The sequence below is a fragment of the Physeter macrocephalus genome, chromosome 11, assembly GCF_002837175.3.
Source record: "Physeter macrocephalus isolate SW-GA chromosome 11, ASM283717v5, whole genome shotgun sequence".
NCBI classification, from domain to species: domain Eukaryota; kingdom Metazoa; phylum Chordata; class Mammalia; order Artiodactyla; family Physeteridae; genus Physeter; species Physeter macrocephalus.
In genome coordinates this window covers 153,326,536-153,348,884 of record NC_041224.1, presented here as the reverse complement: position 1 = coordinate 153,348,884, position 22,349 = coordinate 153,326,536, and the positions used below count along the sequence as shown (strand labels likewise).

Sequence of the window (22,349 nt, the reverse complement as noted above, 5' to 3'; positions counted from 1 at the left end):
GGGTTCGCCAGTGAGGCGTTCGCACTGACTTGAAGCAGACAGAGACTCTCTGAACGCTTCGGGTCACATCGGATTATTCATTAGCAAATTATTTTCACCTTCTATCTAATCAGTTAAAGTTGACGCCAGAATCGCGTGTGCTACTCCCCGAAGGAGAGCCTGGCAACACCCAACCTAGGTTCCACAACTTCTGTCTAGTTACTCGCTTTCCTAGGGGTAGAAAGCGTTTCCAAAGTTCCCTTAAACCTCTCCTCCCGTAAGCCTAAAGGTCAGAGCGTCAGGCCCCAGTTAGCTCTCAAGCCAGCCGGAATCTGACCGTTTCAGAAGTTTCTGGTGTGTGCGAGAACAGAAGAGGTGGTAGTGGGGAACCGCCAGAGTGACCACCGCGCATTACGTAACGAAAGCCCAGGCTGCAGGAGGGAGCGAGCCTGACATTGAGACATTGCAGGGAGAGGGGAGTTGCTGTTCTGGAGTCGCCAGGAACGGCGGCGGCAGTTTAAGAAACCAAGAGAGGAAGGTGGCCGAGATAAAGACAACACTTGGGGAAGGAGAATATTAAGAAGCCGCAGGACCCAGAGTATTAGCAAACGGCAGGACACGTGTAGTAATTTGTTAGACGAAACGGCCGCCTTTCAACTTTTGCACGGGAACAAGGGGATTTGCCCTTTGGGGGATTAAAAACGTAACAGCAAAGCCAAAAGCTAATGAATGGGGTGCAGTGGTTTGTTGGCAATACTTAAACATTTCTGTCCAGGAGCGCAACTCTCTGCAGTTATTTAGAAAGTAGGGATTCAAACCAAACTAAAATACTCTCCCGTGCCTCTCCACTTTCCTCAATCCGAAAAAGAGCTGCTCGCGCGGTACTGCCCCTTTAAGACCTGCTTGCTCTCGGGCTCTACAAAAGGGAGTGACCTCTGGGCTTTGACAGCTCCCCTAATAACTACCACCGTGCAGGCCCCGCCCACCTGGCGACCAGCCGCGCCGATTGGCCGGCGGGCCGGTATCCCGTGCTCTGATTGGCTCTCCGCTTCCCCTGAGCAAACCTTTAGAACTCCGAGACAGACAATATTCTGTTACATTGTAGCAAAATGGCGACTGTCATTCACAACCCCCTGAAAGCGTAAGTAAGACTAAAAAATGTACATATTCCGCGTGGTTTCAATTTGAAAAAAAAAAGGCGCCTTCTGCGAGCCGAGCGCAGCCTATGCACTGCGCTTGCAGGCGCCTACAGCCGCGGCGGGGCTTCTCTCTTTTCTTTCAGCTCTTACTTCTTCATCTTTTTTTTTTTTTTTTTTTCCCCAACGCGCAGAAATGTCAGGAGATGCAGTTAACAAGAAGAAAATTGTTACATCTGTGTTCTTCTAAATTGGCGGACAGAGAGAGAGGGGTTATCGGCAGGGAAGCCAGGCGCTCGAGCGCACTACAGCTAGGGGATCGTGGGCAGCTCGGGGACAACACGGTCCCCTGAGTCCCCGGCTTCGCGGGGCGGTGAGCGCGGCGAGGGGGGCGGCCCTGCTGGGGGCGAGCGCCGGGCTGGGGTTGCCTGGGTGCACTTGGCTGAGCCCCGCGCCTCCGGAGCCCGCGGCCCCCGCCCCGCAGCTAGGTCCGCCGGGGTGTGCGGACCGCTGCAGCTCCGGAGTTTGCAAGGCGCTTTCCGCCTTCCGATAGCTTGCGGGGAGTTTGTGCAAACCTTCCGGAGTTGGGAGGACTGCAGGGGGAGCCGCGGGTCCCGGGAGCCCTGGGGCCCAGGTGGTTGCCCGGGGCTTTCCTGCCGGGGCAGCCCCCGGAGCGTGACGGCGCTTCGGGCGGTCGCCGGTGTGTCTCCGGGTGTGTTTGTGGGGGAGCTGGCTGTAGTAAATTAACGACTCGGGTTAACTTGGGGTTGATTTGGAGACCGGGAAGCTGCAGGTCTTATGAATGGTGTTCTCGCCTCCCCCGGGTGAAAAGCCGAGGCAGGCGAGAGGCAGCTTGGGGCTCCCCGCCTGAGCGGGCTGCGTCTGCTCCCGGCCAGACGAGGGGCAGGTGCCTCTGGCCGCCGCCGGGAGACTTTGAGCGGACGCCCAGATCCGGGACGGAGGGGGCGGGCTGGGCGAGGACACGCGGGGGCCAGTCCCCGGGTCCGACAGCCAATTCCTGCTCGCCTTCCTTCCCCCTCCTTTTTATCCTGGCTTCCTTCCTTCCTTCCTTCCTTCCTTCCAGTCGGTGGAACTGTTAAGCCGCCAAGTCCGCTAGCGATCGCGGAGCCGGGGGTGGCTTCGGAAAACTAGCGTCTCTCTAAAAGGGGTGCTATTGGCAGTAATGTTGGCAGAGGGGCGCTCCCTCCGTATCTCGGCGCGGCGTGGGTGGGTGGGTATGCGCGCCTGGGATTAGGACTTCCCAGCTGGAAGTCGCGGGCGAGGGGAGGGAGAGGTGCGCGTGGGGGCCGTTTCGTGCCGAATTCTCGCGGGTGCGTGGCGGATGCCCACCCAGGTTCTTTCAACTTAGCGCATCCGCGTCAGCACCCGGGGCTCCCCTAGGAGTTGAAAGCCAGGTTCGCACGCGGGGAGGCGGGAGGGCGGCAGGGGGTTCTTAACGCGAAGGAACGCGCGGGGAGAACGGGAAGTGTTTGCACCAGCTTATCTCCTATCGGTAATAGGGGAAAAGGGTAGGAATGTCCCAGATCTCGGAGTTTTAAATGTCTGTATATGTATTAACGCTGCTAAGAGGACCTTGGAAGCTGAGGCTGATTACAGAGCAGCTCTCGGCTTCAGTTCTCGCTCGGAAGCTCGGATAGGATACGCTGCACTTGAACGCCACAGCGTTTCACCCAAGAAAGAAGATGTTTTATGGCAGAATAAACAGGCGTAACTTCGCCGCATCCCCTCTCCTCGTCGCTAGCGCTGCCACACAGCTGATGCTGTGAGTTTTTACCGAACCCACAGCCGATTTGGAGTTTTCACATTTCCAGCCGAAAACGCATAGCGGGGCTGATGCCTCCTGGTAAACTCGTTAGAGAAATCTATTTTCACATGTGCGCCAGGTTTGTTTCCTACTGGGAAAGCGGTACCCTAGTTATTACCCGGGAGCCCGCTTATGCGCGGGCGGGCGCAAGGTCTCTACACTCATTCCTGCCGCTCCAGTTTTTTATTTTTGCTTTTTGGACCGCAGAAGGGTGCGTATTTGGGGAGGGTGTCTGTGTGGGGTGGGGTTAGAAGTGGGGAAAGGGACAGAGAAGCGGGGAAAGGGACAGAGAAGCGGGCTGGTTATTGGAATTAGTTCTGAATTATTACACTTGTACTTTGTATAATTAGAAACAGTTGCAATGTGATGTATTTGTAATTCTGTGTCGCCATACACACAACACCCCAGCCTGCTTTTTCTAGGTGGCAGTTGAATGGTCACTTATAATTAGCCGCTCATTTTTTTGCATCCCGACCCCTTTCCCTGGTGGTAAGGGTGTGTAAACAATACCCCCGACCAGCCGAGCCTCCTGCGCCCTAGATGGTTTTTAAACTGCTAACGCAGGAGCACGCATGTTGTTACTGAGAGACCTACAACATCTGCCTTTATTTTTAAAAACAACTTGTTTAATAGATCATCTTTATATGTTTCATTTATTTTTAAAAGTTGCCGATCAGGAAACAATACACACGTGAATAAATTATGCATGGGCTAAATTAGAACAAAGCGCAGAGACACATCCAGCGGAAGGGATGGATGGGGGTGCTGGGAGGAGGGGAGCAGGGAGAAAGGTTTGGAGAGCTATGTTTTTATCTTCCTGTGTCCCTCTTGACAATGAAACGGAGCTGAACAACATCAGCATTTTCTCTGTGTGCGTTCTGAGTCTTTCTCTCCCTTCCCTTAAAAAAAAAAAAAAAAAAGGCCAACACCAAGGACGCCCCCTATAGAAGCTGGTCACACAAAGGTTTCCTCTAGGATTGAGGGATAAAGTGGTGGTAGGTAATGTTCTGGGAAGAAACCAGCCCAGGTTTCATGCAACACCTCTGTAGGGCTCTGCCTATGCTGAGTGTAGACCATTTTTCATTACACTAGCTTTTTCCACGTGGGACATTCAATAATTCAATAGCTTGAGTAACTGGATGGCACAATTTGAATCTCATTGCTTTGGGGTCTTCTGTAGGGCCCCCAGCTCCTGGAGCCACATCTCCTCTCTCAGCAGTTTAGCTTTCTTCCTGCCTGTCTTTGATCTCCCCTCAACTCCCTTTCTTATTCCTCCTCCTTGTACCCTTCACCCCCGTCCTCTCTGAAGCTGACAGCCTGGCTTTTCTGTCTGTTGTTGCCTTTAACATCTTATTACTGCCCAATAGGGTGTTAGAGGCAGAAACAGGAGCCGCCTGGACTGATCAGATCACAAAGGGGACACGGCAGGTGGCTCCACAACCAAGCAGTCACATCTGGGCTGATAGAATTTAAAAGCATCGACAGACATGTATGATGTGTAAATAGGTATTGCACATTATTTAATTTAGCAGCTACATTGTCTGAGCCTAGATGTGTGAGTCACCCTTATTTCTTACATGTACACGCAAGATAAGGGCCATGTAGTGAAGTAAAAGGCCATGTTATGAAGGTAACATAAATTTGGATTTGATAAAGGTCCATGTGTAAGTCCGCCACATTACCTATCGTATTCTGGTTGATTTGTACATACCTAGGAAACATAAAGCTTTCTTTTTTTTTTTTTTTGCCCTGCTATATTCTTTTTTTGTTTTTGCTTTTAATATAGATTCTAATCTTATTTGATATTCTACTTCAGGTTAGCCAGCCTCCCCCAAATCTGCTATCAACACTTCAAACAACTTACTCTTTTATTAAGTTATCAAAACCCTGGTTTGTAGGCACTTAACTGGGAATGTCTGCCACCTTCTGCCAGACTGGATTATGAACGTATATATCTATTATACTAATTGCCTGCTTAGAAAAGAGTAACTGTTATTATTATTTAATTATTCCACATAAGCCAATAGGGATTTACCCCAAGTAACTATTTGTTTTTAAATAATGAGAGCAGAAAACTATTTGGTCATGCTTGTAACATGTGAACATACAGATGCGTAATTGTATTGAAACTTTTTTGTAAGGAGTTTCCCTTGCTTGGAGGCATGGTTTTATATCTCTTTTGTTATTAAGGACACAGCTCTGGGAGAAGCAAATATACTTACTCAGCCAAGGTCAAGCAGCTGGTCTGTGCATAGATGGACCTCAGATCTTCGTCTTTTTATACATTCTATGATCTGGAGACAGTGTATTCTAATCTAAAGTGGTTTTGTGCCTGTGAAAGTTGTGTAATTGTTGCCACTTAGAAGCCAGACCTCACTCTTGCTGTGGCACTCAGTTAAGATATCAGAGAGGATGGTGTAGAGGGGACACATTCCTGGTTCTAATCTCTTTCTGGCTCTTTCTGTTGGGGGGGGCGTGGGTAGGTACTAAATGGGGAACGTTGAGGTTGGGAATTTGTGAACTTGCAGCTTTTTATGGGCATTATTTTAGCCCCTTATGAAAAAGGACCCTCAGACATTTTAAGCCGATAGATGCCTAAGAACCACCTTCTGCATCTGCTTATGGTTGCCACTGGAAAAAAAAAAATCCTTAAATTTTCCAAACTTCGTTAGCACACGTTATTTTTCAGTGGGAAGAATGTCCGGTTTGGATGAGATACCCATAAAGGATATTAATTTCTGCCAGAACCCAAATGAAGGCATCGTCACAGGTTAAACCTCTGAAAATTGCCGGACCTGCAGACCACCTGGGAGACATCCAGAGGTCTCCAGTTGAATGGGAGCTGCTCAGTTCCATAAAGTGGGCAGGAATTCAGAGGCAACTTAATTGGAGACTCCTTATCCTCCTTTGTCTTTTTGGAATCATGCAGGTAGCTGAAATTTAGGCACATCTGAGAAACACCGTAATGTCTAAAGCTGTTCCAGAGCCGTCAGCTCAGATCAAGGCAAAAAATAAAATGCCACAGTCAACAGGCTTTGTTTTGAGCCTGTGCCAGCAAAAGAAAGGAAACTGAGGCCGATGTTGCAGTTTTGAAAGTGCAGCCAAGGGGTTTCCCGGGGCTTCCCTGGTGGCGCAGTGGTTGAGAGTCCGCCTGCCGATGCAGGGGAAACGGGTTCGTGCCCCGGTCCGGGAGGATTCCCACATGCCGCGGAGCGGCTGGGCCCGTGAGCCGTGGCCGCTGAGCCTGCGCGACGGGAGATGCCACAACAGTGAGGGGCCTGCGTATGGCAAAAAAAAAAAAAAGAAAGTGCAGCCATGTTGATTGTAGTGGTGCTGGGGGTGGGTCATAAAAAGGCACCAGAATCCAGGCCTGTTTATTATCCCAACCTCTGCAAAGTAACTTTTGTGGTTTCTGAGCGTTCTGAAAGTCACTAGAAGACAGAAATGTAGCCTAATGTGGCAAGACCCTGGCCAAAGAAGTGCCAAAACCACTGAAATAGTTTTTGCCCAGCCAGGGTTTTCCAGCAGGGGCCTATGTAAGCATGACCCTAGCTTTCAATAATCTTTAAACATGTAGGTATTTAACAAGAAAAGATAAAAGAGTGGCCTGGGGTGGGGGTGGGGAGAGGATAGGTAAGTGGATAAAACCACTGTGTGGTCTGGAACTCTGAAAAGATGATTGTTTAACAGCAAGAGAGACTGATATTATGATCTACTGCAAGTTCCAAAGTTTTCTTTAGTTGTGTGAGCAACTGGGGAGAGATGAGGTGTTGTGGTGTTTTTGTAATTTGTTTCTCTTATTGGTTAGGTTACTAGTGTTTCACAGTCTGTCAAACCATATGGATGAATGGAGCTAGCATCATAAAACTGTCACTGAAAGAAGGTTTTTGAAGCCTGTGATTTGCATCAGAGTTTTAAAAGTAGTGGTTAGGAGGTGTTTTGGCGGGGGGCGGTGGGGGGAAGAGGAGCAGCCTGTGCTGGGAATTTCTAGGTTGTGTGTTTGTGAATAGTAGTAGTGGGTGGGAGCGGCAAGGGAAGAGAGAAGCCTTGAGGAGCCTAAGATTTAGGGGGTTGTGTTTGGAAGTAGGGAGGGGCAAGGGTATTAAGCTCAGAGCTCCTAATAATGGGGTTCAAATAGCCCACATTGAGTCCTGCACTATCCAGGCCTTAGTTAAGAGCCCAAGGAACAATGATAGCACATGTCTAATTCCCCTGTGGTCATCTCATGTTTCTATGAAATGAGTGAGTTTTTTTCATTGTTATTCACTTTGAAAATCTGCTGTTTGTATTAACTTCAATCGGAAGCTCCACCAGAGAAGGTTTTTCAGTCCCCAGACTTTCACCTGCCATCAGCGTGGCCCTGTCTCAAACTCTGTCCCTCTTCCACATTCGTTTCTCACCAGTGGCTTTTCTTTTGTAGCTTCAGAGTAATGGAGGAGAAGAAGCTCTGGGAGAGGATCCCAGAGATCTGAGCTCTGTTTTCAGCCCTACCACCCACTAACTATGCGACCTGAGACACAGAACTTCTCTGAGCTGCATATTCCTTGTCTGTAAGATGAGGGTGATGCACCTTGATTGCCAAAATTCCTTTCAAGTCAAAAACTTGTGGCTCTTACTATGGTTAATTAGCATGAGGAGGATAGTTAGGGTCCAGTGTTCAAATTCTTCCTTGTTTTTATTTTATTTATTTATTTTAAAAATAAATTTATTTATTTATGGCTGCGTTGGGTCTTCCTTGCTGCACGCAGGCTTTCTCTAGTTGCGGCGAGCAGGGGCTACTCTTCGTTATGGTGCATGGGCTTCTCATTGCAGTGGCTTCTCTTTGTTGTGGAACACGGGCTCTAGGTGCGCAGGCTTCAGTAGTTGTGGTACATGGGCTCAGTAGTTGTGGCTCGCGGGCTCTAGAGCGCAGGCTTAGTGCTTGTGGTGCACAGGCTCAGTTGCTCCCCGGCATGTGGGATCTTCCCCGAGCAGGGCTCGAACCCGTGTCCCCTGCATTAGCAGGCAGATTCTTAAGCACTGCGCCACCAGGGAAGTCCCCTTCCTTGTTTTTTAAAGTGTGGCTCTAAAGGGTAGTTAAGACTGGTAGACTCTTCTGTAGTTTCATCTTCTCTGATACAGTCTCGCCACATTATGCTACCATCTGCGGTTCTAATCTCTCCCTTCTCAGGACCCAAGCCTGAGGACCAGGTGGTGGCCCATTTAGAATGTGGACTTTTCTTCTGATTATCCCTTTTGAACACTTCTTCTCATTAGCACTCCAACTAGAGGATGGAAAGAGAAGTGGGAAAACTAATTAGCCTATTTTGTTGTTTACAAGCACTCAGATAAAGTTTTTTTGGTTGTGCAAAAGACTGGAATTATTGAGAACATCTATCTTTTTCTTCCTCTTTTCTTTAAATGTATGGAGGGAGACAGGGAACCAAGCAAAAGATTTTTCTTCTCTGGATTTCATTTATCTACAGTCTCCTTGGAACAGCCCTCCACTCTACCACGGCACCCATCCCAAATAACATGGAAATAAAGTGCTTATTTCACTTCCATCTGGGCAGCTGCAGTTACCTGACTGTTCAGTGAGCCGAAGCAGGTGGGCCTGCACTGATGTCTCAGTGAGCTTCGTCTGTTGTATCCCATGATAACTGCTGAGGAAATGGAGGTGTCTAGCAGACCCACAGAGTCTGGCCATACCCTGGTGGGTATTAGCAGTGTCTAAATTGGAATTCACTGCCTCTCATTCAGTGACATGCCTCCAGAACATCCCAGATTCTTCTGGGGGCGTTATTATCAGGCTTTCCTTTGTTTGGAAGCTCCCCTGGCAATTTTCTACAAGTCTAAAGGAGGAAGGGGGGTTATAAAACCTATCAGAGAATTCATAGAAGCCTAAATTGTGAGAGGTAAAATGAAAGAAAAACAAAACAAAATGGTCACCCTGACCTCCAGCATACAGAGGCAGCCCCTTAAATTTTTTTACTACTAGAGGTAAAATACTCATAACATGTATATTTAGCGTATATGACACGTAGATGTGCCATTTTAACCATTTTTAAGTGTCAGTTCACTGGCATTAAGTACATTCATAATGTTGTGCAACCATCCATACTATCCATTTCCAGAATTTAAAAAATCATCCTAAACAAACTCTGTACCCATTAAACAACAACTCCTCATCCTCCTCCCGCCCCCATTCCAGTCCCTGCTAACCACCATTCTACTTTCTGTCTCTATAAATTTGCCTATTCTAAGCACCTCATATAAATGGAATTATACAATATTTGTCCTTTTGTGACTGTCTTATTTCGCTTAGAATAATGTCCTTAAGGTTCAGCTTTGTTACAGCATGTGTCAGAATTTCCTTCCTTTTTATGGCTGAATAATATTCTATTGTATGTATATGCCTTATTTTGTTTATCTGTTCATCCAATGATGGGCACTTGGCTTGTTTCCACCTTTTGGCTATTGTGAATAATACTGCTATGAACATGGGTGTGTAAGTAGCTATTTGAGTCCCCTGCTTTCAGTTCTTTTGGGTATGTGCCTAGGTCCCCCTTCATTTTTAGACTTATTAAAACCCAGGGTGTACATTTCTAGATAGTACAGGCAACTCCCTCCTTGTAAACTTAAAAAAAAAAAATACTGATAGAATTCAACCTTTTTACCCCCCTCCCCCGTGGAACAACCACTGTTTTGGGGAGGAGGGGTAAATGCCCTGGGAACCCAGAGACTCACTTCTCTCATCCCCAGTCACAAGGATTGCCTTCACTTTGTCCCCCTAACCCCAACCCTTTGAGGGCAGTGGCTCCCTGTGGGGGTCAGGGTTTGGGTTTGGGGGTGCTCCAGAAGCTGCAGCAGTAGTAGTTACCTGGTGAGGCTTGGAGTGAAGGTTTCCTAGGCAGAGTGGAGGTTGCATCTGGCAACAGGGGTTCAGGTGGAAGGAGCACCTGGGATGACAGGACAGCTTGAAAGTCAAGAGGTAGTAAATCTGGCCTATTTTTTCATAAGGTGAGAAGGGCTTGTATCTCCTTTCGCTTCCCTTCCCTGTACCCAGCCCTGCTTACCCCCTGCAAGGGGCCCAGATTAAATAATGGATGTGAAAACATTTCAGAAGGTGTAAAGTACACATGTGAGGTGTTACTAGAACTGCAAAGTTTCTCGTAGCTAACTGAGGCCTTCTCAGAGAGTCAGCAATGTCTCATAAACATTACTATATTAAAACTAAAATAAACGAAAAGATGCTGGCATTACACATCATATCTAATCATTGTTTCTCAGTAAATGCAAAGCCTCACTCGTCCAGCTGTGTGTAAATAGCCCTGGGATCTCAGTGGGGTTTTTTTTACATCGTCTGAGTTTGAAATAGGTGAGAATATGACCTCGAGGGAAGCCCTCATTTCATTTCCCACTGTCAGCCCTGTACTGAGTCCACCCGTGATCAGAGGAATCAGACGCTGGCAGGCACAGGAAGTGCTCTCCTGGAACTTGGGCTCCGGTCATCAGCCAGTCTCTGGCTCCTCCTTCTATCAAGAAGACTCCAGGGAGGGAGAGGGGGTGACAGGGGGGCTGGGGTTTAAATCTGCTTGTGAGCAAGGAGGGTGTGCTGTTGACATAGGAGGTCAGCGGCAAGAATTGATTCTTTATACAAGAGTAGACTATGGACAGCATCGTGGCGAGGGTCAAATCTCAGAATGACAGAGTTATTTGCCAGCCTTGGAAATGCTTCAGATCCAAGCTTGCTGCAAACCCACAGCATTCCTGTAATTGATAAAAGCAAATTAAGTGAGAAACGTCACCCCTACTCCCATTATCCTCAACCAAGGACTCTTTACATATCTCTGTTTGCTGCTAGTTGAGCTCAGGGAGAACTCTCTCACCCTCTTTGGAGCTTTCTTCATCCTGTCCTGGCCAATTCTGATTGCGAGCCTGCCCCTCGCAGCTAAGCGGCATAGAGCCTCCCTCCCTGCATCTAGGAGCTTCCACTCCAATGAAGGCCTCCAGTCCGTTTCTCCTTCCAGACCCTTGTTCTTTGGCAGGGCAAAGTAAGTGCTTGTAAACCAGGAAGCGGACTGCTCCCTTAGGCTTCTAGTGAAACCACTGTCAGTTGCGGGTGCGGGGGAGGGTGGAGGCAATGTGGTGCTGGAGGTGGGGGAGGGCAGGGTGGATGGGGTAGTTGAAGTGGAGAGAATATATTCTCTCCTGCTAATTATTTTCCCCGAGGACTTAGCCAATGCAGAACCATCTATTATCGTGGGAGTGCTCTATGGTGGTTTTGCCTGTGATGAATGCTAAGTGGAAACAAGCAAGAAAAATTAACAGGCGGCTGCTTCTGTCCACCTAATTAAAATGCATATCCAAATGCATAATTCCTTATGTTTCCCCATGCACACACCCCCTTCCAATCCCAATTCTACGGAGGAAAAAAAAAACACTTTCTTCCAATCATTTCTCTTGATTATATTTCCATCAAGGAAGAACTGGAGGGTTCCCTTAGAATGGAGAAGGGCCGTTTTTATAATACACTAAAATTGCTGTTTTTTGTTTTTTGTTTTTTTTTTTTACTTAGATTGACCCCCAAAGTTCTGAGCTCTTTTTTGTTTAAAATGAAGAACAAAAACTTTATCTGACTGCAGAGAAAAGGGGGAAGGAAGGAAGTAGAGAAAGAAAGGAGGAAAAAGAAAAAGCAAGAAAGAAAAAAAAGAAAGTTCCCACAATTTCCACTGACCTTTTAGTTTTGTGCTAAAAGTCTGGCTTGGATCAACAATGAGAATTTTGAAGGTCTTTTTTATCTCCTCTTCCTCTTCATTTCTTTCCCTGACTTTGCACTGCTTCCCCCAACCCCCAAAACAAACATAGCCCAGGGTTTTGCAGAGAGATTTTAGAAGAGGCATCTACCTGTGCAGATCAGGTAGAGAGAAGAAACAAAAGCCTCTGCATCTGGGGCATGATCAGAGATGCTGACATCATGGTCCCAAGTATGTCTTGAATCAAACAAAAAATATCTCTTCACCCTTATCTTCCTCACTTTTTGTTCACCCAAATGATCATTTTCTCCCCCCTTGGGAGAACAACTTTATTCAGTGGTCATAAAATATTTAATAAGACACGAAACTTAAGTCACTGTGTTCAACTGGACGTCACTGCCATCTCTGCAGCAGCCCCCCTCCCCCGGCCAGCAGCCCCCCCGCACCCCACTCCTGAAGCCTCCTGACTGCCCTCCACAGAAGCCCCAGCTGTTGATTTATCAGGGCCGGCTGGCTCAGCAGTGCATGGAGATTGCTTTTAATTAACTCTCTTCATTTTTCCCAATCTTCAGGGAGCAGCAGCCCTTTAATGATTTTAATATTTTATCTGGATTTATATCCGCCTTATTTGTTGTTGTTTGACTTCCGCATTTGTTCTTCCTGAGTTGCTTCCTGACTGATATATTTGTTTGCCCCTTTCCCCTGGCCCCCAAGACCTTCCAGGAGAACGGGTTCTGAAGAAGGCCCAAGCTTCCTTCCCAAGCTTTCTACCATTGCGCAGGGAGAGGTTGCCTAGTGTTGGCCTGTGCCATGATTTGGATTAGAACTTTTGTCTTAGGAATCCCAGTCTCACCTGCCTCAGCAGAAGGAGTTTCTGAGCTTTTCATTAAAGAGAAAAAAAAAAAAATCTGAGTTTTAGAAAGTGAGGTCTCTTTGCCTCTTTGGTGCTTGCTGCCTCTGTAAGGGAGTGAGCTGCCCTGGAGAGCTGGATAGAAGCTGCTTCCTGGGTCTGGAGGTCTGTCATCTTGCTCACCCCAACCTGATGTAGTTCAGTGGAACTGCTGGAGGATGATGACTGCAGGGCAGGGCTGGATGTAGGTGCAGTCAAGTCTTCCTGCCACTTTCTGCATCTTTAGATATGGCTGGGATTTGCTCAGCAACTGCTCAGAAGAGTAATTGTAGGTATGGTCTGAAAGAGGACCTGCAGAGGCGCCAATTGCCTTCTCTATTTGAGGCTGCGTGCTCCCTCAGCCCTCGGTTCCCTGTTTCTGTGCCCGCTTCTTACCCACCACCATCTGAACACCTTCCCACCCCCTCTTCCAGCTTCCTTTTGGCTGTAAAGTCTGCTTCTTCCCCCAACAGTCCCAGAGAGGCCTGGCAGACAAACTTGCACGGGGGCTAGTTTTCAGAACCAGCTTGTCCACAGAATGCCCTTTTGGCATCTCTATTTGGTGATGTGTCTTCAGGGTTATTCGTTGCTAGGCAACTGCCAACTAAAGTTTGAGCCTGATCTGGGATTGCAGTGAATTGCCCTGGGTGACTTGTATCCACACTTAGGGACTTGGCTTTGCAATCCTGTGAACAGGAAATTGAGAAGATATTTTTCCATGTGCCTTTATGGAAAGAGGTATTGGTTTGTAAAATCTAGCCCACTGACTGGCACACGAATGTCTGTGCACACAATGTGTGTTTTGATGATGAAAATGGCGATTTCTTCCCATCTCCTTGTATTCATCCCTTGAGCTCTGCTAATTCTGAAAACCTATGATATGTCAGGTACTAAGCTATCTTCAGGGTACAGAGACAGAAAACCATGGCTTCTAACATCACAGTTTGGTGTTCAGGCAACTCAATGTCCTATTGAGTGTTTTTTTCACTTTTCCTTGGCAATTACAGGCCCTTTTGAGAATCCTATGAAAGTTCTGGATCATCTCCCCAGAAAAAATGCAGATAGGTGTGAACATCTGCCTATGGTTTTCTGGGCTTCACAGACTTTGAGGAGCCCATCAGCAGATGCCCTAGAGGCACATGGGCTCCAGGTCAAGAACCTTAGAATGAACGATGTGGGTGAACTCGTTACCCTGAAAGGATGCTTCTGTACCCCTGCTCAGACAGTTGGCACCATTCCCACTTCCCCTATAGTCTTACCAAACTGCTTGTGGCTCCTCAGCCCTATCCTGCCCCAGAGGCACATGACGAACATCTACTTGCTCATCTTCCAGACACTTCAAAGTCCCCTCTTCCCTGGCAAAGCCCTTGCTGACCCTCAGGTAGAATTGGCCACCCCTGTCCTTGGCCCCATAGTCTCAAGCATACTCTTCTCTCCCCGCCACTGAAATACTTAACGCTGGTTGGTTAGAATGTAAGGCCTTGGAAGACTAGGAGGGTGGCTGCCTGTGCCTTTCTATCCCTATAGGATCTGGCATAGCAGGCGCTTAATAAATGTGTGTGGAGTAACTGAGCAAATGAAGCCAGCAGGCTCTTCCCGCCTAATTTGCTTCTAGGTCTTTAGAGTCGACTTGTTTCTCATTCTCTCCCTGGCAGGGGTTTGGAAAAGGCAGCAGAATTCCTTTCCCCGAATTCTTCAATTTCAGTAGTCGGAAAATAGGCACAAGCTTGCCTCGCTTGCATGTAGCGTGTGAGGCTGTGATGATTGTCAGCGTCATTCATTCTAGCCCTTTGTCTCTTTACCACTTCATCCTTGTGGATCTAAAAAACTTGGCTTTCCTTCCCTTTGGTCCTGGGAATTAAAGGCAAGTCTTTTTGCTCCGTCCTCTTTCGGGACTAAGTAACCCAGGGCTTGTGACTAGCCACTGATAAATCAACCACACTTTTACTAAGTGCCTACTATACGCTCAGCTGTGTATGGGATTTCCTTTAGCCTTCGGTATACCTGAGGACTTTTATGGGTTTTTAAGATGGAAGAGACCAGAAGGTACAAGTACTATAATGGTTTAACCCAAAGTTGGGATCTGGTGAGAGTCTGTTGCCTGTCCTACTGAGCTTTGGAGGTAACTGTGGCCCAGTCACTATTTTCAGATAGATATTCTTTGAGAGAATTTCTTATACTTTCATAATGCCTACATAGATATAACTTTCCCTGTGACTCTCTACCAACCATGTTCAGGGCAGGTAAATTCATGTGACAATGAAACAAAAACTGATGTCCTGGGGATCACATGAGGGCCTTTATTCTTCATATTGAGAGAGAGAGAAATCTCTATCCTCATAACTTTTGCATGTCCTCTTGCTGCTTTTCGACCCTCCAGAACATGCAGTGTTGCGACCATGTGGAGGAAGGTGCCACCCTGGAGAGGCCTTTCTGTGTCAGAAGGAAGGTGAGGGTCAGAGGTGGAGACAGGCTATTCAAGTCAAGTTTTAACTCAGATTCTCGTCCACTAGACATCCTTCAACGTGGAGAGCTAGAAAAAGTGCTGATGGTGCACGAAGTATAGGCTGGAGGAGCAGGATTGTACCAAAGTGTTTGTGAATTCAGAGAGGTTCATACTGCACCAGCACCTACTCTGGAAGTTAGCTCTCCTTCAGTCCCGGGTATAGCCCTTCAGCACCGAGGGTGCACATGGGGCCATCCGGTTCCTGGTGCTCATTTCCTTTCTGGGCAGCCATCCCAGTATAACAGATACTTCTACATATTCTGTCCTCATTTTATCTAATTACACACATCTCTGGGGGATGGGAAACAGGTTTGGATCATTCGATTTTAGGTCAGTTGTGCACAGGGTAGCTGAGATGAACACTGATCTACGGAGTTCTATGAAATTCAGAAATTTCCCATGGTTCCCTGGTCCATAGCACACACACCAGGGGGCATTGTTTGCTATCTCAGGGGCTGGAGATCCCAGTCAGCATGGGGGAGGGATAGAGCCTGACTGGTTCGTGGACCTTTCTGAGACGGAGCTAGCTCTTGCTATCCTTGGAGCAATAGTGTTCTTTTATTATTTGGTGATCTGCCTAACTGAGAGACCCAATTATATAGGTCCCTCTTCTGGTGATCATTTATGTTCACCCATTATCTGCCTAGAATGTGTTCAGCTTCCTGAGAAATACAGGACAAAAGAAGCTCTGATGGATGCAACCATCTCTATCATTGCCCAGTGTTGCCAGGAGTTCTTGTCTCCTTTGTGACGCAGATGAACTGGTCTGGACAATATAAAAGCTCTGAAATGTCCCCACCTTTCTCCAAGACCCAGAGCTGGCAGCCTTGGGCAGTCCAACTTCCTGGCATCTCTCCTTCAGGCTCTATTGTAGCTTTTCAAATCCCCAGGAAGGAAAAGCCCACTGGCTACTCTTTTCTTTTGCTTTCTGCTTCTTATTTCATTCCTTGACTCAGACCTAAACCTCCCCAATGCTCTGTGAGCCCTAGATAGAGGAATAATCTACTTAATGCTTCATATCAAGGTTTGCACCTCCAGCCTCGGTTTCGTTCTGACCTTTTCGCCTTCATCTGTGCCCTGTTGACATCTTTCTCCTTTCCCCATGCATCGCACCTTGATCAAAAAGCACTGAAGAGGCACAAAAGGAAGGGAAGAGTATTCTGCCTAGTCCCCAAGAGGGCATGCTCTATCTTATCAATGTGGGAGGAGGGAGAGAGAAGGAGGAAAAGGCAAAGCTTGCACACAGCAAACAGGTGAGAAGAAGCCGTGGAGAAGAAACACGGTGCGTGAGGTTACATGGTGGGGTTAACTGTGCTCTGTGAGTGATCCAGCCCCCGAGGGGTCTGTGAAATTGGAAGAGAGCAAGCGGTCCCACGGTGGGGATGTCAGAGAAGGTTTCAGGGAGGAGGTGGCTTGGAGCTGAGTTTGGAAGGAAAGTAGGATCTGGTCAGCCTCAGGAGTGGTGGAGGCTGAGGATGGAGAAGGTCAGGCGTGAAAGGGACGTGAACAAGGATTTGGGAAGCATTTGAGTAATTCCTTAGAGAACCCTCTTCCTTTGGGGTGGTGGTGGGAGGGCCAGGTAGGAGGGGATGTGTGGATGATAGCAAATGGATCCATTTGGCTGGACGGGAGTGGAAGGGGTCTATGAACAGAAGGTAACAAATGAAATAGCCTGGGGCCAGGTTGCTCTGAGTGGAGCCCCAGTTTGGCAGCCAATTCTTGGGAAGAACTTGAACACCTCAGAGGCCAAAAGAGAGACCCCAGCAGGAGGTAGGGGTTGTCATCCTGTGTCCCTCAGCAGGGAGGATGTCCACCTCCAGAGACTCCCTCTCACTGATTCTTGGTCCTTGGTTTCCTTGGTTATGTGTTCTGGGTCTTTCCCAGGGCACCTCCCAGAGCGGGTGGGGGTGAGGGGGACTCTCGGGGGCTTGCCCTGGATGAGCCATCCATCCCATCGGGTACAGGACAGCCCTGGCCAGCTGCTTGGGCAGATTTGCCAAGTGGTGCAGGATTGTAGGATAAAACCCGTCCTAGTGCTGGATCTAAAGGTCTTTCCCCCTTTCTATACTTTAATCACCACCCCCTTTCTTCAACAAAAGCAACAATGATAACAACCCATAAACGGTTATAAATAAAATATACAAATCCAGTCTAGGAAAGAACACATAAATGCTGACCCTCGTAGCGCAATCAAAGGCTGGTGCCCCAAGGATTAGTTTCATGGTTCAAATGGGAGTGGGGTTTGCGGGGAGTGAGGTGGGAGTGTGGGATGGGGAGCAGGCAGTGAGACTACAGGTCTCTAACACTGTGTTTCTTCCTGGGAGGATGGAAGTGGTTTATTCTGAAGGTAATGCCTCTCCACTCCCACCCAGGCACCCCGTTACCCATTCAAGCTGCCCACCGAATGTTTATTTCCTCCTGCCGGAAGGCCTGGGCCCCAGGGAACTAGCTTTCAGGGGGAGGCCGGTGTTACCCCAGTCCTCAGGTTCCTTGGAGCCTTGAACTCTTTGAGAGCTCAGATGGCCATCCTAGGGAGCGAGAGGGTGGCGAGCAGTGCCATGTGGCTTACAGCTTGGGTACGGGCTCTAGAACTGGAGAGTGTGGGTTCACATCCAAGCGCCATGACCACGGGTGGGATTCCTAACCCCTCTGTGCCTCAAATTTCTCCTCTGTGAAATGGGAGAGATGGTTTCTGCCTTTAGAGGGTTGTTGGAAGGATTAAACAAGTTCATAGACGTACAGTGCTTAGAATATCACCCTCGTAATAGATGTTGGCAGTGACCCCGTTTTTCTATCTGTAAAATGCAGTCACACTAGCTGATTTTTCCCACAGTGGCCTCTTACGGAATATGAGATAGTAAGTAGGAGAAGCTCTGATTTTCTTAGAAGAAAGACTCTCTAGAACTCGATGGCATTATTATTAGTAACTCTTAGAACAAATGTGCTAGAAGAGAGGTTGTTTTTTTTTGCAGTACGCGGGCCTCTCACTGTTGTGGCCTCTCCCGTTGCAGAGCACAGGCTCCGGACACGCAGGCTCAGTGGCCATGGCTCACGGGCCCAGCCGCTCCGCGGCATGTGGGATCTTCCCGGACCGGGGCCCGAACCCGCGTCCCCTGCATTGGCAGGCAGACTCTCAACCACTGCGCCACCAGGGAAGCCCTAGAAGAGACTTTGAGAGAGATTTAGCTATGGGATGCTTTGTCCGGGAGTTCAGGTTATTGCATGCCACTGAATCGGTGCTGATATTCGGTCCTTCTGAGCAGGGATGAGCATTTCAGAGCTGCAGAAACACAACACATCGAGGTGAGCTGTCATGTGACTGGACGCCTGGTTCCTGCTTCCATTCACTGACGCCTCCTCCAAGGGGGAGGCAAGTGCTTTCTGCCTGGATGAGCTCTGCCCTTTCCACAGCTAGAAAAGGGCTTGAACATCCTTCAGACCAAAGTGTGTGGGGGTGAGAGCTGGTCTGTGCACTTTTCTCCCGTGTGGTCCACGATCCTGTTGTCTGACACCTTGCTGATCGCAGCCCTCCTGTCCCAGCGGGTGTGTGTATACATGTTCCCAGCACACGCGTTTTGTAGGCAGCGATCTGTGCTTGACAAGCTGGCATTCCAAACTCCAGATCTTCCAAACACCAGACCCCTATGTTATTTTTAACTGTCCAAAGTTTTTTCCACGTCGTGTAATTGATGGGACTCCATAGCCTCGTCAGAGAATCTAAACTTCAGCTTGTTTTGCCTCCCTTGAATGGGCATATGTCTGATGACCAAGCAGAAAAACACCGTTTTCGGAGCTGACTGGTCTAAATCTTCATGCCCACCCCACACCCCACGCGTCTCTGGGGAACAGAAGTGAACACAAAGATAACCTGAGCTCGCCTGTTTCTGTGGCTCCAGATAGGAGGGGGGCAGATCCCTTCTGTCTGTGACCTTCTTGTCCCCGCTCTCTCTTGGCGTCCCGATAGTGAGGGACAAAGCTATGTTTTCAGGGAGATAACAGGCAGGGCATTGAGGAGTTGGGCGTGCAATCTCTCCTGGCCCTCTTTTTCAGCCCCCACATTCCCCGAGGGGCAAGTCACATTCTCATCATCCTCTGGGGACAGTCCTGGACAGATGCTCTTATTTCAGAGAACCCGAGATCTTGTGGCGTCAGTGACCACCATCCTTGTGACACTGGAGAAGATTCTCAGCCCTCCAAGTCCAGGAGAAAGTGCGCCATCTCACACTGGCCTGTCATTTGCATTGTGAATTTCTCCAGCTTTGTGTGCCATTTCTCTTTTTCCTTCACACATCTCTCTAGACCATGGTGCAATTAGCACCTATGTTAGTCGAGCATGTACGAGGTACCAGCTACTGTGGCACTGAGTATACAGCGGTAAGCAAAACCAATATGAACTTCTATCTTTGTGGAGCTTGTGGTCCAGTTGGGGAGATAGACATTAATCACATAAATATATAAATAAAAGTTGAATCTGTGTTGTGTTGGAAGGTCCAGGAAGATAGAAGAGAGTAGGCTGAGGGAATTGCTCTAGTCTGGTATGTTGAGGAAAAGTTTCCTTGAAGAGGCAACGTTTCATCCCAGGCAGAGGGAACAGCACGTGCAAAGGTCCTGTGGCATGTTGGAAGAACCAAGGAAGGCTGCCGTGGCTGGAGTGCAAGAAAGAAAGGGAAAGTGTGGCTCACAATAGGGTAAGAGAGGTCAGGAGGGACCAGAACATGCAGGGCCTTGATGGATATTTTAAGGGTGTGTACTTTCTCCTAAGAGCAGTGAGCAGTCAAGGGTTTAAGTCGGGAAGTGACTTAATCCCATTTATGTTCTAAAAAATTTCCCCCTGGCTGAAGGGAGATTTAGCAATAGAGACTGGAAAGGATGGTATGAGTGAGTTCTGAGGAGGCTTTTCTGGGTAAAATTTAGAAAATAAAAATGAGACATGTGCGTGTCATGAAGGACAGGCATTAGCTGGACAAGGTTGTGACGATAGAGTTTTCCCTTGAACTGCTTCCCTCCTTCCGCTCATTCTCAGTTCCATTTGGTAGTTTTTATTTATTTATTTTTCCATTTGGTAGTTTAAAGAAGCTGACAGGCCGCCCCCATCCTCAGAGGTTTTTGATACTGTGGAGAGATCTGTTTTCCTCCTAAGCAGAGTCTGGAGCAGTCCTGCTGTCCCTGCTGCTCCTTCCAACTGCCCTTTGAGCATCTCAAGGTGCGGCCTGAGGATTACGTACACAAGGGGCATGGGTGTGACTGGTGAAAGGTGGATTCTGGGCTGCCTCCTGGACCCACTGAATCAGGGCTGAGACCGTGCACTCTGGTTCTTAGTTCTGCTAAAGCTTGAGAACCGCTGTTCTTTCAGCCCTGCACATGCATCAGTAAGTGTAATGACACTCTAAATGGGAGGTGGGGGTTAGATGGGTACCAAGTGCTTTCAAGGCAAAGAAGGAAGGAAGGTCTTCTTTAGGCCTCACGATAATTTGCTTAAGGAGACAAGGCTCTGGTAACTTCAGTTACCAGATGGAGTTGGCGGTGGAGGGAGTTCCAATTGATGTCTGACTCCAAGCACTTTCCTTTGCCTTTCTTTCTTCCCACTCTATTCTCCAGTGGGCAAAGGTTAAAAAGTACCAACTTATAATTTCCAGATGTAGTTCCTTTTTAAAAAAAGATCCAGTACCTTTTTGGGGGCTCATGAGATCCATCTAGAAAGTGAGTATCCAATTAGTACACGAAAGGGTGGAATTAGGTGAGTTAATCGTAATTGTTATTATAACATTCTAATATGGAAGATATCAAATCTGTACAAAAAATGCACAGAATAACACAAAGAATCTCCACGTATCCAGCACCCAACCCATAACAGTCACAAGGTGGGTGGGCATCTTTTCAGTTGTTCAGACTTTGCTCTGTGATGCTCTCACTTCTATGTCCATTGGATGAAATACCTGCTAGGTGAGCGGGCAGCAGGAACAGAGAAGCTTTCAAAGTACCCCACCAACTAATGACCAAAGAGGGACAAAGCTCTTTTGATTCAATTTGTCTGTCAATAGTACAGCTCATAGGCAGAGCTAGTGCTTGGAGCTGTAGATCTAAGAAATACCTTAGAGACCATTGGTGGTCTCCCTCACTGTGGGACACGGCAGCAGAGGCCAGGGCAAGGTCTGGGGACAGTCCTCAGGCTCTGCACAGCTAATAAGAGGCAGGTCCTCCAGCCCTGCCTTCCTTACACAGCACAGAGGGTCTCTTGGCATTTTTGTTCTGGTATTTTCTAGCCTGAAATTGTGGGACAGAAACCTCACCAGAGCCCTCATGGTTGAAATACCAGTATTCGACTACCTCAGCTTTTGCTTCCTCTTTGTGAAAAAGATCCTTGGTGTAGCCCAGCGGTCTCCTGGTCTGGCTAGGATAGATACATCTATGAGTACTGGTGAAAGCAAAGTGGGCCACACATGCTCAATATCCCTTAGCTCTGCCTGCCCTAAAATTTTAGAAGCCCTGAAGCAAAATATGACAAATTAGTGAGTGCCATAGACTTTCAAGAAAGGAAGAAACCAGTTTCATTGACCAGCTTCCTGGAGGAGGTGGGGGCAGGTGGTAGGTACTGATGGATGGGTAGAAGTTAGGGAGTTGAGGATAAAGAAGGCTTCCGTTTAAGAGGGGAACCAATCTCTCAGCACCGCACATCGATCAGGAATTATTTAGCACCTCCTGAAGCGGAAGGTTCTGTACTTCACAGTGAGGGCGATACCGAGAAGCAGAGGATACAATTTCTATTCTCCAGGAACTTTCTGTCTGGTTGAGGGACAAGACATATGCTGAATATTAATATAAGTGGGAGACTCTAAGACGGTGAGATGCAAGTTGACTTTTAAGATCAGCCTGAAGAAGAGTGCAGTGGAAACTAGGAGGTGAATCACAAAGCAGCACGTAGTAACAATATTAACGGCATGGACCCAATGTCTTCTGTGTGTGGGGCCGTGTGCTGGTTGCGGCGATAACTGGATCGTTACAAGGCAGCTTTTAAAGTAAGAGTCACGCTCGTTCCAGCTTCCATCTCTTGAACACCTATGCCTGCTCGGCAGCCCTGTGCTGTGTGCTTACACACGTGAACTCATTTAATCCTCCTAGGAAGCAGGCAGTATTAACTATTTTATAAATGAGAACACTCCAAAGAGTTTAAGCAACTTGCCCAAGACCTGAGGCATGGACCTGGGTCTGTCCATCCAAATGAACTTGGGTTCAAAAAGGAAGTGTGAATACCAGCCAGGCTGAGTAGTTGGGAGGGAGA

General features: G+C 47.9%; 1 protein-coding gene across 7 annotated transcripts in view; it reads left to right on the top strand.

Moving 5' to 3' along the window:
* Positions 1-1,080: 1,080 nt before the first annotated feature.
* Positions 1,081-22,349, top strand: part of DPF3 (double PHD fingers 3) — a 262,495-nt gene continuing 241,226 nt past the window's right edge. For all 7 annotated transcript variants that reach the window (XR_003682050.2, XM_028496114.1, XM_028496116.2 and 4 more), the window contains exon 1: positions 1,081-1,120. Coding sequence is in view for 6 of the 7 variants with exons in the window: in XM_028496114.1 (XP_028351915.1) it covers positions 1,089-1,120 (32 nt within the window). In the remaining variant the exon portion in view is untranslated. The remainder of the gene's footprint in view (positions 1,121-22,349) is intronic.